The following is a 20,219-nucleotide window of genomic DNA, read 5'->3' as shown; positions in this document are numbered from 1 at the left end:
AGATGACGATGGACGAATATGTCCCTTTTCCAAGGACTCCTTTATATATTCTCGCATAGCAGCATGTTCAGGCACAGACAGATTAAATAAACGACCCTTTGGGTATTTACTACCCGGGATTAAATCTATGGCACAATCGCACTCTCGGTGCGGAGGTAACGAACCAAGCTTGGATTCTTCAAAGACGTCACGATAGTCAGACAGGAACTCAGGAATTTCAGAGGGAATGGATGATGAAATGGAAACCACAGGTACATCCCCATGAGCCCCCTTACATCCCCAGCTCAACACAGACATAGCTCTCCAGTCGAGGACTGGGTTGTGAGATTGCAGCCAAGGCAATCCTAGCACCAAATCATCATGTAGATTATACAGCACCAGAAAGCGAATAATCTCCTGGTGATCCGGATTAATACGCATAGTTACTTGTGTCCAGCATTGTGGTTTATTATTAGCCAATGGGGTGGAGTCAATCCCCTTCAGAGGAATAGGAGTCTCCAAAGGCTCTAAATCATACCCACAGCGTTTGGCAAAGGACCAATCCATAAGACTCAAAGCGGCGCCAGAGTCGACATAGGCGTCCGTGGTAATAGATGACAAAGAGCAAATCAGGGTCACAGATAGAATAAATTTAGACGGTAAGGTGCAAATGGAAACAGATTTACCAAGCTTTTTAGTGCGCTTAGAGCATGCTGATATAACATGAGTAGAATCACCACAATAGAAACACAACCCATTTTTCCGTCTAAAATTCTGCCGCTCGCTTCGGGACAGAATTCTATCACACTGCATACTCTCTGGCGACTTCTCAGTGGACACCGCCAGATGGTGCACTGGTTTGCGCTCCCGCAAACGCCTATCGATCTGAATAGCCATTGTCATGGACTCATTCAGACCCGTAGGCACAGGGAACCCCACCATAACATCCTTAATGGCATCAGAGAGACCCTCTCTGAAAGTCGCCGCCAGGGCGCACTCATTCCACTGAGTAAGCACAGACCATTTACGGAATCTTTGGCAGTAAATTTCCGCTTCATCTTGCCCCTGAGATAGGGACATCAAAGTTTTTTCTGCCTGAAGCTCCAAATGAGGTTCGTCATAAAGCAACCCCAAGGCCAGAAAAAACGCATCCACATTGAGCAACGCAGGATCCCCTGGTGTCAATGAAAAAGCCCAGTCTTGAGGGTCGCCCCGGAGCAAGGAAATCACAATCCTGACCTGCTGTGCAGGGTCTCCGGCAGAGCGAGATTTCAGAGACAAAAATAATTTGCAATTATTTCGAAAATTCTGAAACCCGGATCTATTCCCCGAGAAAAATTCCGGCAAAGGAATTCTCGGCTCAGATACAGGTGCATGACAAACAAAATCTTGCAAATTTTGTACCTTCGTGGCGAGATTATTCAAACCTGCAGTTACACTCTGAAGATCCATTACAAACAGGTGGACACAGAGCCATTCAAGGGTTAAGAGGAGGTAAGAAGCAGCTAGACAGCAATTAAGGGCTAGGCAGCAAAACTCTGAGGGGAAAAAAAAAAAAAAATTTCCCTTCAACACTTCTTTTTCTCCTGCTTCAGCCCAAACAATTAACACTTTGCGGGCCGGTCAAACTGTCATGATCTCAATGGCAAGAGAACATAGCATAAGCATATATAGGAACTAGCTCTTGGAAGATGGGAACTGAGCTGACCATGAACTAAACCTAACGCACAACTAGCAGTGGCCGGGTAGCATGCCTACGTTGATTCTAGATGCCCAGCCCAGCCGGAGGACTAAATAAAGCTAGCAGAGGAAAATATTAGTCCCAGCTCACCTCTAGAGAAATACCCCGAAAGGAGACAGAGGCCCCCCACATGTAATGGCGGTGAGTTGAGATGAAATAACAAACGTAGTATGAAAATAGGTTTAGCAAATTTGAGGTCCACTTACTACATAGCAGAAGACAGAAAGGACACTTTCATGGTCAGCTGAAAACCCTATCAAAAACACCATCCAGAAATTACTTTAAAACTCTGGCATTAACTCATAACACCAGAGTGGCAATTCCCGTTCACAAGAGCTTTCCAGACACAGTAACGAAACTACAGCTGTGAACTGGAACAAAATGCAAAAACAAACATGGACAAGAGTCCAACTTATCTAGTAGTTGTCTAGGAGCAGGAACAAGCACAGAGAGGCTTCTGATAACATTGTTGACCGGCAAGCAACTAACAGAGCAGCAAGGTTATATAGCGACTCCCACATCTTGATGGGAACAGGTGAACAGAGAAGATGAAGACACCAGTTCAATTCCACCAGTAGCCACCGGGGGAGCCCAGAATCCAAATTCACAACATCTACCCCTCACTCGAAACACAGGTTTCTGGCTCCATCTGGTACAGAGGTAGGGATTTCTCTGTCAGTGTGCGTGACAAATAGGACATATTTGATCTCATCGGAATGCCCACGATACTACGAGATGAATGATGGGTATGGTGTGATTATTTTATGTTCTGTAGCGAAGTTACGGGCATCAGATATATTTAATGCCCAGTGAGTAATACTGAAGAAGTAGGAGGGGTTGGAAAAGCCAGCCCTTTCTGTGAGGTCACAGCCTGCAGGTTTTAAGTTGCTGGGAGACTTTCAGGAGGCAGATTTGGAGTTTTTCGTGGACAGACCTGAGCACGCCCAATGAGCTGGGACGTGTGGTTGCCTGCAATGCAATGATCTAAGAACATGTGAGTGTTATCTTTTCTTCCTTTAATCCTTTTATTTTCATAATTACCTTGTACATATTTGCAATTGTCTCATTTGTAACATCTTTGTAAAATATTTTATAAACACTGCCTAAAAATCATTTATGGGGTATAATATTTATTACTAGTTCGTTCTCCATGCTCTAAAAACGTACCCTGTCTTTGAAGGGAATTTACGCTACTGTTTTGGGTTAGCAGCCGGACCCGTTTAATCGGCGCTGGTGGCAGCTTACCGTGTGCCAGCTGTTGGGGGGTCACTGTAGCGACTGCGGCTTGATAATTATTGTTCCTGCCTGCATGGGAGTAGTTATCGCGTCGCTGCAGCGCGCCCAATAGCCAGTACATAGCAGGCAGCCTTTCTGGTGACTAATTACCCCAGGTGCAGTACCTAATCTGACCTGAGAGGAAGGGGGGCGCCAGAGAGCTGCAAGGTTTAAGTGGAACTGTAAGCGGGATATACACAAATCCCTGCAGTTCATGGTATACTGAAGAGCAGTGGGATACCTAAAATAAGCCCCTGCTGTAAACAAGAGGTCAGTAACCTCGTGTGTGTTTTTTTTTCATCACATTGTGGCAGTGGAGGGATAACTAGGATAACCCCCCTGCACATGTGATAGCCGTCTGTTGGTCTAAAGTCACCCCAATCCGTGACATATTGTGGGCAGCGGCTAAGGGACCTTGACAATTGGTGACAGTCACGGTGTGAATCGTGACATATTGGTGGCAGCGGTGGGATATTAGAGCATTAGTGATTTGGTTTGAGCAATCATTCCTCTCACTAAAAACTTGCAGAAAGTTCTTGCGAGAACTCTGCGCAAATAAGTTTGGAGAAAGAACTCAGTGTTTATTAGTTGTGAGACAATTGTGTACTGGTAATTATCCCTTCCCTTTCTCTTCGTTTTTCTATCCTATCTTTTATTTGGCAACCATGGTTGTGCTGGGAGAAACCTTTTATAAGAAGCAGTCCAAGGACACTCTTATGGCCTTGTGCATGTCACAGCAGATTGACTGTACCAACAAAACCAAGGCTCAAATGGTCGCTGAACTGGTGCAATGTGAAGCAGACCAAGCCAGGCCACAGAGCCCAGAGGCCGCAGAAGCCGGCACAAGCGAACATGGTGCTGCAGCAGAGGTCCAACCGCTGAATACGGGCCCTACTGGCAACCAAGGGGGCGCAGACCTCCTCCTGCAGCTGGCTCTGCAACAATGCTCCGCAGATGACCTGGAGAGACGTCTGCAGCTGATCCAGCAATACCAGGAGCGAGCCGAGTGGCAAGCGGAGCGGGAGTACCAGCTGCAGATGGCCCAACTGCAAATGCAGGGGTCGTCTCAGTCCAGTCGTGAGCCCAGCAGCGCTCAGATACCAAAGCCCCGGCCCGACCACTTTCCTGTTATGGAAAAGGATGGGGACTTGGACACTTTTCTGCGGGCCTTTGAGAAAGCCTGCAGACAGTACCAGCTGCCTACACAAGAATGGGCACGATACCTGACCCCAGGGCTGAGAGGAAAAGCTCTGGAGGCGTTTGCTGCCCTCCCTCAAGAACAAGATGGTGACTATGAGGCCATCAAGCAGGCTCTCATAGCTAAGTACCAGCTTACACCCGAGGTGTACCGCAAAAAGTTTCGGACCCTCCAACGTGGCCCACACGACAGTTACAGTGATGTGGTGCATGGACTGGGGACCCACTTTGACCAGTGGACCCAAGGACTGTCAGTGACCACCTTTGCACAGCTGCGAGACCTGATGATCAAAGACCAGTTCTTCCGTCTTTGCCCAACTGAGGTGCGACAGTTTGTGATGGACAGAGAACCCAAAGACGTGACGAAAGCAGCGCAGATTGCCGATGCCTATGAGGCCAACCGTAGATCGGAAGTGTGGAAGCCAGTCACCACCAGCTGGAGAGGGGGTAAGCCTGCAGCCAACGCCAGTACCCCTGCCAGCCAACACACCAGAGGTCCTGTCCCCGTGGCCAACAGCACCAGACCTACCACCGAACTTCGCCAGTGTTACCACTGCAGGCAGACTGGACACCTCAGTCACCAATGTCCAGCCAAGCAGAAGAACCCCTCATCCCAGGCCCCAGGGCCTAATGCAGCTGTTCTTTTGGTGGGTGGTGTGGTTGGGAGGGTGTGTGACAACGTACAGCCCGTCACTGTGGGAGGTCGTGTTGCTACAGGCCTCAAGGACACCGGGGCTGAACGAACCCTCATCCGACCCGAACTGGCGGCCCCTGAAGAAATCATTCCGGGGAAAACCCTAACTGTCACTGGGATTGGGGGCATCAGCTGTCCCTTACCGATGGCCCGGGTTTTTATTGATTGGGGTGCCGGGAGCGGGGTGAAGGAAGTGGGGCTGTCTGATAATTTGCCCACTGATGTTTTGTTGGGGACTGATTTGGGGAGGTTGGTTGCATACTTCGTGGATGACCCTCCTCCCCAATCTACTAATGAGGGTAAAGTTAACCCTGGTGATGATGATGATGATGATGGGAAATCGCATGTGTTACCTGACCATGCTTTATCTTGTAGTGATGCATCTGCTAACCATTTTTTCCCTAGGATTGATGGTGAAAATGCTGTACCTGTGCCAACTGTATCTGATAATGATGTTTCTGTGAAAGTTGATGTGTCCATAGGTACAGGAGTGCTCAGCCACGTCGCTCTGCGGAGTGAGACGGCTGAGGAACCCCTAGCAGGGGCAAGTGTCGGTGCTACAAGAAATGGGGAGATACATGGGAACCGTGAGCAAGGTGATGCCATGCAATTGACCAGTGACACCGAGGAAGGTAACTGGCCCATAAGTAGCAATGCTCCTGAGGTAATGGGGGTGGATGGGGAGGTAGAGCCCATAGCAGCGTCGGCTGTTGGGTCTGTAGAAATCCCCGGGGAGACAGCCTACGTAGCTGCTGTCACCCGCAGTCAGAGTGCCCGGAACGCAGATACCTGTCTGCCTTCCGGACCCTCCTCAGTCATCAGTGTGACTGACCCAGGGGTGGACCCAGTGCAGGTCCCAGAGGGCTCCCGTGGGGAAAGGACCCTGACATCGCTTTTGGCTTCCCCTAGCCAGGAGTTTCAGGCCGCTCTGCACACAGATGCGAGCCTAGAGAGTTTGAGACAACTCGCCGGGACACGCTTCTCCGAGACTGATAAGGAGAAGGTGTTCTGGGAAGGAGGAAGGTTGTACCGGGAGACCGTACCCGGAGAATCACAAAAGGAGTGGTTGAGGGAAAGACAGCTGGTCGTCCCACAGCAATTCCGGGGTGAGTTGTTGCGGATTGCCCATGAGATCCCGCTAGCTGGACACTTGGGTATCAGCAAAACTAAGGCCCGGCTGTCTCAACACTTCTATTGGCCTAAGATGGGGACAGACGTGTCAAACTACTGCCGCTCCTGTGTCACCTGTCAAAGAGTGGGGAAGGCGGGGCCTGCTCTTAAGGCTCCCCTGATCCCTTTGCCAGTGATAGAGGAGCCTTTCCAGAGGATTGCGGTGGACATTGTGGGCCCGCTGGCCGTCCCCAGCAGCTCTGGAAAGCAATATATTCTTACTGTGGTAGACTACGCTACCCGGTACCCAGAGGCAGTAGCTCTGTCGTCAACTAGGGCAGATAAGGTGGCGGATGCCCTGTTGGCCATCTTTTCACGGGTAGGATTTCCCAGGGAAATGCTTACTGATCGAGGGACCCAATTTATGTCTCACCTAATGGAGGCTCTCTGTAAGAAAATGCAGGTGAAGCACCTGGTATCGAGTGCGTATCACCCACAGACCAATGGCTTGTGTGAACACTTCAATGGTACCCTCAAACAGATGCTACGCATGCTGGTTGAGACACAAGGGCGCGACTGGGAGCGGTACCTCCCACACCTGCTATTTGCTTACCGAGAGGTTCCGCAGGCCTCGACGGGGTTCTCCCCCTTCGAGCTCCTGTACGGCAGGCGAGTCCGGGGACCCCTTGGGTTGGTAAGAGAATCCTGGGAAGAGGAGCCGAACCCTTCTGAAGTGTCCATAGTGGAGTATGTCATGCGCTTCCGTGACAAGATGCAGACCTTGACGCAGTTGGTGCATGACAACATGACGCAGGCTCAGGCTGATCAGAAGCACTGGTACGACCAAAACGCCCGGGAGCGGACCTACCACGTGGGTCAAAAGGTGTGGGTTCTGGTTCCTGTACCAACGGATAAGCTTCAGGCAGCCTGGGAGGGCCCGTATGTCGTCCACCAACAGCTCAACCCGGTCACCTACGTGGTCACGCTTGACCACGCTCGGGGTAGGCGAAAGGCCTTTCACGTCAACATGATGAAGGCTCATCACGAACGTGAACCTTTCGTCCTACCGGTCTGCAGCTTACCCGAAGACGGGGAGGAAGACACCCTCCTGGACATGCTGGCCCAAGCCAAGGCCCGTGGGTCCATTGAGGACGTGGAGGTGAGCGCCTCGCTAGATGAACCACAGCGGTTGCAGTTGCAAACCACACTGGAACCCTTCCGGGTCGTGTTCTCCAACCGGCCTGGAAGGACTGAGTTAGCCATCCACGAGGTGGACACCGGGAATCACGCCCCACTACGGCGAACACCCTATCGAATCTCTGACCAGGTGCAGCAGATTATGCGCCAGGAGATCGATGAGATGTTGCAGCTGGGGGTGATTCGACGGTCAAAGAGCGCGTGGGCCTCACCTGTAGTTCTCGTGCCAAAGAAGGACCGGACCACCCGGTTCTGCGTGGACTACAGGGGGCTCAATGCCATTACAGCCTCTGACGCGCACCCAATGCCGCGCATCGAGGAGCTGCTTGAGAAGTTAGCTGGCGCAGAATACCTGACAATAATGGATCTGAGTCGCGGATACTGGCAGATTCCCCTGAGCCCCGAGGCGCAGGAGAAGTCCGCCTTTATCACCCCCTTTGGACTGTACGAGTCCACGGTCATGCCCTTCAGCAATTTGACTTCACCATTAAACACAAAGCGGGCAAAGAGCATGGGAATGCAGATGGACTCTCCCGCCAGGGTGAACCCACGGAGGTGCGCATGGAGGCATACCGAGAGGTTCTGCCACCGTAGCGCACGCTAAAAGGGGGAGGTGTCACGATATGGTATGAAATATCATAAGTTAGTTTTCTTGCTAGCATGCGGGGGCTAAACCCCCCTCTCTCTGGTTCTCTTTCCTTCTCTGTGTTTCTAACTGTGTAGAAGAGCTTGCCTTGTGGGGGAGTTTTATTGACGAAAGGTATTTACGACTGGCATAGCTGCAAGGGAAATTTGTGTTAGCAGGAACTGGTAGAGAAACTTCTAGAACGCATGGGAGTTCTTTGTTCTGTTTTTGGAAGATATTATGCAAACCGTTTAAGTTATGGACACGAAAATATATATTCTTATTTTTCCTCGATGGATCTACCCCTCACTCGAAACACAGGTTTCTGGCTCCATCTGGTACAGAGGTAGGGATTTCTCTGTCAGTGTGCGTGACAAATAGGACATATTTGATCTCATCGGAATGCCCACGATACTACGAGATGAATGATGGGTATGGTGTGATTATTTTATGTTCTGTAGCGAAGTTACGGGCATCAGATATATTTAATGCCCAGTGAGTAATACTGAAGAAGTAGGAGGGGTTGGAAAAGCCAGCCCTTTCTGTGAGGTCACAGCCTGCAGGTTTTAAGTTGCTGGGAGACTTTCAGGAGGCAGATTTGGAGTTTTTCCTGGACAGACCTGAGCACGCCCAATGAGCTGGGACGTGTGGTTGCCTGCAATGCAATGATCTAAGAACATGTGAGTGTTATCTTTTCTTCCTTTAATCCTTTTATTTTCACAATTACCTTGTACATATTTGCAATTGTCTCATTTGTAACATCTTTGTAAAATATTTTATAAACACTGCCTAAAAATCATTTATGGGGTATAATATTTATTACTAGTTCGTTCTCCATGCTCTAAAAACGTACCCTGTCTTTGAAGGGAATTTACGCTACTGTTTTGGGTTAGCAGTCGGACCCGTTTAATCGGCGCTGGTGGCAGCTTACCGTGTGCCAGCTGTTGGGGGGTCACTGTAGCGACTGCGGCTTGATAATTATTGTTCCTGCCTGCGTGGGAGTAGTTATCGCGTCGCTGCAGCGCGCCCAATAGCCAGTACATAGCAGGCAGCCTTTCTGGTGACTAATTACCCCAGGTGCAGTACCTAATCTGACCTGAGAGGAAGGGGGGCGCCAGAGAGCTGCAAGGTTTAAGTGGAACTGTAAGCGGGATATACACAAATCCCTGCAGTTCATGGTATACTGAAGAGCAGTGGGATACCTAAAATAAGCCCCTGCTGTAAACAAGAGGTCAGTAACCTCGTGTGTGTTTTTTTTTCATCACATTGTGGCAGTGGAGGGATAACTAGGATAACCCCCCTGCACATGTGATAGCCGTCTGTTGGTCTAAAGTCACCCCAATCCGTGACATATTGTGGGCAGTGGCTAAGGGACCTTGACAATTGGTGACAGTCACGGTGTGAATCGTGACATCCTGTATATATACACTGCACAGTACCACTCCTCCTGTCCTGTATATATACACTGCACAGTACCACTCCTCCTGTATATATACACTGCACAGTACCACTCCTCCTGTATATATACACTGCACAGTACCACTCCTCCTGTATATATACACTGCACAGTACCACTTCTCCTGTCCTGTATATATACACTGCACAGTACCACTCCTCCTGTCCTGTATATATACACTGCACAGAACCACTTCTCTTGTATATATACACTGCACAGTACCACTTCTGTATATATTCACTGCGCAGTACCCTCCTCCTGTCCTGTATATATACACTGCACAGTACCGCTCCTCCAGTATATATACACTGCACAGAACCACTTCTGTATATATTCACTGCACAGTACCCTCCTCCTGTCCTGTATATATACACTGCACAGTACCACTCCTCCTGTATATATACACTGCACAGTACCACTCCTCCTGTATATATACACTGCACAGTACCACTCCTCCTGTATATATACACTGCACAGTACCACTTCTCCTGTCCTGTATATATACACTGCACAGTACCACTCCTCCTGTCCTGTATATATACACTGCACAGAACCACTTCTCTTGTATATATACACTGCACAGTACCACTTCTGTATATATTCACTGCGCAGTACCCTCCTCCTGTCCTGTATATATACACTGCACAGTACTGCTCCTCCTGTATATATACACTGCACAGTACCACTTCTGTATATATTCACTGCGCAGTACCCTCCTCCTGTCCTGTATATATACACTGCACAGTACCGCTCCTCCTTTATATATACACTGCACAGTACCACTTCTCTTGTATATATACACTGCACAGTACCACTTCTGTATATATTCACTGTGCAGTACCCTCCTCCTGTCCTGTATATATATACTGCACAGTACCACTTCTCTTGTATATATACACTGCACAGTACCACTCCTCCTGTCCTGTATATATACACTGCACAGTACCACTCCTCCTGTATATATACACTGCACAGTACCACTCCTCCTGTCCTGTATATATACACTGCACAGTACCACTCCTCCTGTGTATACTGTGTATACACTGCACAGTACCACTCCTCCTATCCTGTATATATACACTGCACAGTACCACTCCTCCTGTATATATACACTGCGCAGTACCACTCCTCCTGTATATATACACTGCACAGTACCACTCCTCCTGTCCTGTATATATACACTGCACAGTACCCTCCTCCTGTCCTGTATATATACACTGCACAGTACCCTCCTCCTGTCCTGTATATATACACTGCACAGTACCACTCCTCCTGTCCTGTATATATACACTACACAGTACCACTCCTCCTGTCCTGTATATATACACTGCACAGTACCCTCATCCTGTATATATACACTGCACAGTACCACTCCTCCTGTATATATACACTGCACAGTACCACTCCTCCTGTATATATACACTGCACAGTACCACTTCTCTTGTATATATACACTGCACAGTACCACTTCTGTATATATTCACTGCGCAGTACCCTCCTCCTGTCCTGTATATATACACTGCGCAGTACCACTCCTCCTGTATATATACACTGCACAGTACCACTCCTCCTGTCCTGTATATATACACTGCACAGTACCACTTCTCCTGTATATATACACTGCACAGTACAACTCCTCCTGTATATATTCACTGCACAGTACTACTCCTCCTGTATATATACACTGCACAGTACCACTTCTCCTGTCCTGTATATATACACTGCACAGTACCGCTCCTCCTGTATATATACACTGCACAGTACCACTCCTCCTGTATATATACACTGCACAGTACCACTCCTCCTGTCCTGTATATATACACTGCACAGTACCACTCCTCCTGTCCTGTATATATACACTACACAGTACCACTCCTCCTGTCCTGTATATATACACTGCACAGTACCACTTCTTCTGTATATATACACTGCACAGTACCCCTCCTCCTGTCCTGTATATATACACTGCACAGTACCACTCCTCCTGTCCTGTATATATACACTGCACAGTACCACTCCTCCTGTCCTGTATATATACACTGAACAGTACCACTCCTCCTGTCCTGTATATATACACTGCACAGTACCCCTCCTCCTGTCCTGTATATATACACTGCACAGTACCACTCCTCCTGTCCTGTATATATACACTGCACAGTACCACTCCTCCTGTATATATACACTGCACAGTACCACTCCTCCTGTATATATACACTGCACAGTACCACTCCTCCTGTATATATACACTGCACAGTACCGCTCCTCCTGTCCTGTACATATACACTGCACAGTACCACTCCTCCTGTATACATACACTGCACAGTATCTCTCCTCCTGTATATATACACTGCACAGTACCACTCCTCCTGTCCTGTATATATACACTGCACAGTACCACTCCTCCTGTATGTATACACTGCACAGTACCAGTCCTCCTGTCCTGTATATATACACTGCACAGTACCACTCCTCCTGTATATATACACTGCACAGTTCCACTTCTCTTGTATATATACACTGCACAGTACCACTCCTCCTGTCCTGTATATATACACTGCACAGTACCCTCCTCCTGTCCTGTATATATACACTGCACAGTACCACTCCTCCTGTATATAAACACTGCACAGTACCACTCCTCCTGTCCTGTATATATACACTGCACAGTACCACTTCTCCTGTGTATATATACACTGCACAGTACCACTTCTGTATATATTCACTGCGCAGTACCACTCCTCCTGTCCTGTATATGTACACTGCACAGTACCACTCCTCCTGTATATATACACTGCACAGTACCACTCCTCCTGTCCTGTATATATACACTGCACAGTACCGCTCCTCCTGTCCTGTATATATACGCTGCACAGTACCACTCCTCCTGTATATATACACTGCACAGTACCACTCCTCCTGTATATATACACTGCACAGTACCACTTCTGTATATATTCACTGCGCAGTACCCTCCTCCTGTCCTGTATATATACACTGCGCAGTACCACTCCTCCTGTATATATACACTGCACAGTACCACTCCTCCTGTCCTGTATATATACACTGCACAGTACCCTCCTCCTGTCCTGTATATATACACTGCACAGTACCCTCCTCCTGTCCTGTATATATACACTGCACAGTACCACTCCTCCTGTCCTGTATATATACACTACACAGTACCACTCCTCCTGTATTGTATATATACACTGCACAGTACCACTTATCTTGTATATATACACTGCACAGTACCACTTCTGTATATATTCACTGCACAGTACCCTCCTCCTGTCCTGTATATATACACTGCGCAGTACCACTCCTCCTGTATATATACACTGCACAGTACCACTCCTCCTGTCCTGTATATATACACTGCACAGTACCCTCCTCCTGTCCTGTATATATACACTGCACAGTACCCTCCTCCTGTCCTGTATATACACACTGCACAGTACCAATCCTCCTGTATATATACACTGCACAGTACCGCTACTCCTGTCCTGTATATATACACTGCACAGTACCACTTCTCCTGTATATATACACTGCACAGTACAACTCCTCCTGTATATATTCACTGCACAGTACCAATCCTCCTGTATATATACACTGCACAGTACCACTTCTCCTGTCCTGCATATATACACTGCACAGTACCGCTCCTCCTGTATATATACACTGCACAGTACCACTCCTCCTGTCCTGTATATATACACTGCACAGTACCCCTCCTCCTGTCCTGTATATATACACTGCACAGTACCACTCCTCCTGTCCTGTATATATACACTGCACAGTACCCCTCCTCCTGTCCTGTATATATACACTGCACAGTACCACTCCTCCTGTCCTGTATATATACACTGCACAGTACCACTCCTCCTGTATATATACACTGCACAGTACCACTCCTCCTGTATATATACACTGCACAGTACCACTTCTCCTGTCCTGTATATATACACTGCGCAGTACCACTCCTCCTGTCCTGTATATATACACTGCACAGCACCACTCCTCCTGTCCTGTATATATACACTGCACAGTACCACTCCTCCTGTATATATACACTGCACAGTACCACTCCTCCTGTATATATACACTGCACAGTACCACTCCTCCTGTATATATACACTGCACAGTACCACTCCTCCTGTCCTGTATATATACATTGCACAGTACCACTCCTCCTGTATATATACACTGCACAGTACCACTCCTCCTGTCCTGTATATATACACTGCACAGTACCACTCCTCCTGTATATATACACTGCACAGTACCACTCCTCCTGTCCTGTATATATACATTGCACAGTACCACTCCTCCTGTATATATATATATATACTGCACAGTACCACTCCTCCTGTCCTGTATATATACACTGCACAGTACCTCTCCCCTGTATATATACACTGCACAGTACCACTCCTCCTGTATATATACACTGCACAGGACCACTCCTCCTGTATATATACACTGTAAGCTTGCGAGCAGCAGGGCCCTCATTCCTCCTGGTATCTGTTTTGAACTGTGATTTCTGTTATGCTGTAATGTCTGTTGTCTGTATAAGTCCCCTCTATAAGTTGTAAAGCGCTGCGGAATATGTTGGCGCTATATAAATAAAATTATTATTATTATTATTATTACACTGCACAGTACCACTTCTCCTGTCCTGTATATATACACTGCACAGTACCACTCCTCCTGTCCTGTATATATACACTGCACAGAACCACTTCTCTTGTATATATACACTGCACAGTACCACTTCTGTATATATTCACTGCGCAGTACCCTCCTCCTGTCCTGTATATATACACTGCACAGTACCGCTCCTCCTGTATATATACACTGCACAGTATCACTTCTCTTCTATATATACACTGCACAGTACCACTTCTGTATATATTCACTGCGCAGTACCCTCCTCCTGTCCTGTATATATATTCTGCACAGTACCACTTCTCTTGTATATATACACTGCACAGTACCACTCCTCCTGTCCTGTATATATACACTGCACAGTACCACTCCTCCTGTATATATACACTGCACAGTACCACTCCTCCTGTCCTGTATATATACACTGCACAGTACCACTCCTCCTGTCCTGTATATATACACTGCCCAGTACCACTCCTCCTGTCCTGTATATATACACTGCACAGTACCACTCCTCCTGTCCTGTATATATACACTGTACAGTACCACTCCTCCTGTGTATATACTGCACAGTACCACTCCTCCTATCCTGTATATATACACTGCACAGTACCACTCCTCCTGTATATATACACTGCACAGTACCACTCCTCCTGTATATATACACTGCACAGTACCATTCCTCCTGTGTATACACTGCACAGTACCACTCCTCCTTTCCTGTATATATACACTGCACAGTACCACTCCTCCTGTATATATACACTGCACAGTACCACTCCTCCTGTATATATACACTGCACAGTACCACTCCTCCTGTCCTGTATATATACACTGCACAGTACCGCTCCTCCTGTCCTGTATATATACGCTGCACAGTACCACTCCTCCTGTATATATACACTGCACAGTACCACTCCTCCTGTATATATACACTGCACAGTACCACTTCTGTATATATTCACTGCGCAGTACCCTCCTCCTGTCCTGTATATATACACTGCGCAGTACCACTCCTCCTGTATATATACACTGCACAGTACCCTCCTCCTGTCCTGTATATATACACTGCACAGTACCCTCCTCCTCTCCTGTATATATACACTGCACAGTACCACTCCTCCTGTCCTGTATATATACACTACACAGTACCACTCCTCCTGTCCTGCATATATACACTGCACAGTACCACTTATCTTGTATATATACACTGCACAGTACCACTTCTGTATATATTCACTGCACAGTACCCTCCTCCTGTCCTGTATATATACACTGCACAGTACCACTCCTCCTGTCCTGTATATATACACTGCACAGTACCACTCCTCCTGTCCTGTATATATACACTGCACAGTACCACTCCTCCTGTCCTGTATATATACACTGCACAGTACCACTCCTCCTGTCCTGTATATATACACTGCGCAGTACCACTCCTCCTGTATATATACACTGCACAGTACCACTCCTCCTGTCCTGTATATATACACTGCACAGTACCCTCCTCCTGTCCTGTATATATACACTGCACAGTACCCTCCTCCTGTCCTGTATATACACACTGCACAGTACCACTCCTCCTGTATATATACACTGCACAGTACCGCTACTCCTGTCCTGTATATATACACTGCACAGTACCACTTCTCCTGTATATATACACTGCACAGTACAACTCCTCCTGTATATATTCACTGCACAGTACCAATCCTCCTGTATATATACACTGCACAGTACCACTTCTCCTGTCCTGTATATATACACTGCACAGTACCGCTCCTCCTGTATATATACACTGCACAGTACCACTCCTCCTGTATATATACACTGCACAGTACCACTCCTCCTGTCCTGTATATATACACTGCACAGTACCACTCCTCCTGTCCTGTATATATACACTACACAGTACCACTCCTCCTGTCCTGTATATATACACTGCACAGTACCACTTCTCCTGTATATATACACTGCACAGTACCCCTCCTCCTGTCCTGTATATATACACTGCACAGTACCACTCCTCCTGTCCTGTATATATACACTGCACAGTACCACTCCTCCTGTCCTGTATATATACACTGCACAGTACCACTCCTCCTGTCCTGTATATATACACTGCACAGTACCACTCCTCCTGTCCTGTATATATACACTGCCCAGTACCACTCCTCCTGTCCTGTATATATACACTGCACAGTACCACTCCTCCTGTCCTGTATATATACACTGTACAGTACCACTCCTCCTGTGTATACACTGCACAGTACCACTCCTCCTATCCTGTATATATACACTGCACAGTACCACTCCTCCTGTATATATACACTGCACAGTACCACTCCTCCTATCCTGTATATATACACTGCACAGTACCACTCCTCCTGTATATATACACTGCACAGTACCACTCCTCCTTTCCTGTATATATACACTGCACAGTACCACTCCTCCTGTATATATACACTGCACAGTACCGCTCCTCCTGTATATATACACTGCACAGTACCACTCCTCCTGTATATATACACTGCACAGTACCACTCCTCCTGTCCTGTATATATACACTGCACAGTACCACTCCTCCTGTATATATACACTGCACAGTACCACTTCTCCTGTCCTGTATATATACACTGCACAGTACCACTCCTCCTGTATATATACACTGCACAGTACCACTCCTCCTGTATATATACACTGCACAGTACCACTCCTCCTGTATATATACACTGCACAGTACCACTCCTCCTGTCCTGTATATATACACTGCACAGTACCACTCTTCCTGTATATATACACTGCACAGTACCACTTCTCTTGTATATATACACTGCACAGTACCACTTCTGTATATATACACCGCACAGTACCACTCCTCCTGTATATATACACCGCACAGTACCACTCCTCCTGTCCTGTTTATATACACTGCACAGTACCACTCCTCCTTTGTATATACACCGCACAGTACCACTCCTCCTGTATATATACACCGCACAGTACCACTCCTCCTGTATATATACACTGCACAGTACCACTCCCCCTGTATATATATACACTGCACAGTACCACTTCTCCTGTATATACACTGCACAGTACTACTCCTCCTGTCCTGTATATATACACTGCACAGTACCACTCCTCCTGTATATATATACACTGCACAGTACTACTCCTCCTGTCCTGTATATATACACTGCACAGTACCACTCCTCCTGTATATATACACTGCACAGTACCACTCCCCCTGTATATATATACACTGCACAGTACCACTCCTCCTGTATATATATACACTGCACAGTACCACTCCTCCTGTCCTGTATATATACACTGCACAGCACCACTCCTCCTGTATATATATACACTGCACAGTACTACTCCTCCTGTCCTGTATATATACACTGCACAGTACCACTCCTCCTGTCCTGTATATATACACTGCACAGCACCACTCCTCCTGTATATATATACACTGCACAGTACTACTCCTCCTGTCCTGTATATATACACTGCACAGCACCACTCCTCCTGTCCTGTATATATACACTGCACAGTACCTCTCCCCTGTATATATACACTGCACAGTACCACTCCTCCTGTATATATACACTGCACAGTACCACTCCTCCTGTCCTGTATATATACACTGCACAGTACCACTCCTCCTGTCCTGTATATATACACTGCACAGTACTACTCCTCCTGTCCTGTATATATACACTGCACAGTACCACTCCTCCTGTATATATACACTGCACAGTACCACTCCTCCTGTATATATACACTGCACAGTACCGCTTCTCCTGTATATATACACTGCACAGTACCACTTCACCTGTATATATACACTGCACAGTACCACTCCTCCTGTATATATACACTGCACAGTACCCTCCACCTGTCCTGTATATATACACTGCACAGTACCACTCCTCCTGTCCTGTATATATACACTGCACAGTACCACTCCTCCTGTCCTGTATATATACACTGCACAGTACCACTCCTCCTGTCCTGTATATATACACTGCACAGTACCGCTCCTCCTGTATATATATACACTGCACAGTACCACTTCTCCTGTATATATACACTGCACAGTACCACTTCTGTATATATTCACTGCGCAGTACCACTCCTCCTGTCCTGTAGCTTTGGATCACTGCTGTTTCCTGCGTGCAGTGGGGGGTTAATGATAGAGTCAGGAATGGGCAGGAAAGTACCTGTATTTCAGAAGTGGCAGATTCCTCAGATAATAATGGGTTGATGACATTTTTAGCAATGTGATAATTTTTCCTTTTTCTTTTTCAGGTTTTCTGCAATTATTTTCGGCTATCTGACAGTTGGTGAGCATTGTGTTGTCTGAACATGAATACTAATTACACTGCATGACATGGCTCCCAGGTTATACTGACTGTACATTTAGAAATATATACAGGAGATGCCCATGTTATACCAGCTGTACATATATAATGACATACAGGAGATGCCCAGTGCCATGAACTGGGGGTGTTTGGTTGCCCCCAGCTCTTCATCAGGGTTTATATCCCACTTCCTGGTTCCGGTTTGTAACTGTCTGCTCTCTGGCGCCCCCTTCCCCTCAGGTCAGTCAGGCAGCTGCACCTAGGGTAATTAGTCACCAGAAAGGCTGCCTGCTATGTACTGGCTATTGGGCTCGCTGCAGCGAGGGCGATATAACTACTCCCGCTGAAGCAGGACATTTATCAATGCCGTCCCTCGCTGCCAGTTTCCGCAAAAGCTCAGGACACTTCGCTGAAGGGCCGGACTGGGACTGAAATTCAGCCCTGGCATTTGAAGTTACACAGGCCCACTTGTCACATGGTGACTGTATAATATCTTTGTACACTTGTAGGCAGGGCTGGTTTTAGGCAAAGTGGGGCCCTAGGCAAAGTTTAAAATGGGGCCCCAAATGCTAACATATTGCACATCACACAAAAGCCTTTCTGTTGTATTTACGTGCGCTGAGTTCAGGCCGCTAAATGAGGTTGATCGACAATACTGAAGTTGTTCAACGCTTGTTTCCCGGCCTCTTTCCACCAGCTGAGGAATAGTGATGGGACAGAACGATCACTAATAGATCACTAACAGATCACCATACAGTATCATGTTTTCAGCAGCACATCTACAGTTTACACCGGCGATGTGCTGCTGAGAACAAGGCTTTCTGTTCCAGCAAGAACAATCTGAATATGCAGCATTTTACTTGTTTAGTAAAATACACCCCATAGTCCTCCATATATTATAATATGCACCACCATCCTCCATATATTAAAATACACTGCTCAGTCCTCCATATAGCATAATACACTCCTCATAGTGCTCCATATAGTATAATGCATCGCCATAGTCATCCATGTAGTACAATTCACTTTCCATAGTATAATGCACCCCATAGTTCTTCATATAGTATAATGTATTCCCCATAGTCCTCGATACAGTGTAATGCAGCCCACATATAGTATAATGCAGCCACCCCACAGAGTATAATGTAACCCCCATAGAATATAATACAGCCCACCTCCCCATAATATATAATGTAGCCCCCCATAATATATAATGTAGCCCCCCATAGAATATAATGCAGCCCCCCATAGTATATAACACAGCCTCCCCCATAGTATATAACACAGCCTCCCCCATAGTATATAACACAGCCTCCCCCATAGTATATAACACAGCCTCCCCCATAGTATATAACACAGCCTCCCCCATAGTATATAATATACCCCCACAATAGTATATAACACAGCCACATAGTACATAACATGGCCTCCCCCATAGAATATAATATACTCCCCATAGTATATAGCAAATCCCGCATAGTATATAGCACAAACCGTATAGTATATAGCACAGCCTGCATAATATAGCACAGCGCGTGTAGTAGATAACACAGCCCACGCAATAGTATACAGCACAGCCCACGCAGTAGTATACAGCACAGACCAAACAGTAGTATACAGCACAGCCCAGAGTACTATATACAGCACAGCCCACAGAGTACTATATACAGCACAGCCCACAGAGCACTATATACAGCACAGCCCACAGAGTACTATATACAGCACAGCCCACAGAGTACTATATACAGCACAGCCCACAGAGTAATATATACAGCACAGCCCACAGAGCACTATATACAGCACAGCCCACAGAGCAATATATACAGCACAGCCCACAGAGTACTATATATACAGCACAGCCCACAGAGTACTATATATAGCACAGCCCAGAGTACTATATACAG

General features: G+C 46.9%; 1 protein-coding gene across 1 annotated transcript in view; it reads left to right on the top strand.

The window, feature by feature from the left end:
• ICOSLG (inducible T cell costimulator ligand) overlaps positions 1 to 20,219 on the top strand; it is a 234,176-nt gene that overhangs the window by 59,425 nt on the left and 154,532 nt on the right. The window contains exon 2 of the mRNA XM_077293551.1: positions 18,263 to 18,297. Within this exon, the coding sequence (XP_077149666.1) occupies positions 18,263 to 18,297 (35 nt within the window). The remainder of the gene's footprint in view (positions 1 to 18,262; positions 18,298 to 20,219) is intronic.

Source organism: Ranitomeya variabilis, chromosome 3 (genome assembly GCF_051348905.1).
Source record: "Ranitomeya variabilis isolate aRanVar5 chromosome 3, aRanVar5.hap1, whole genome shotgun sequence".
Classification (NCBI taxonomy): Eukaryota; Metazoa; Chordata; class Amphibia; order Anura; family Dendrobatidae; genus Ranitomeya; species Ranitomeya variabilis.
Note: the sequence above shows the minus strand (reverse complement) of the source record. Positions and strands in the feature narration are given on the sequence as shown.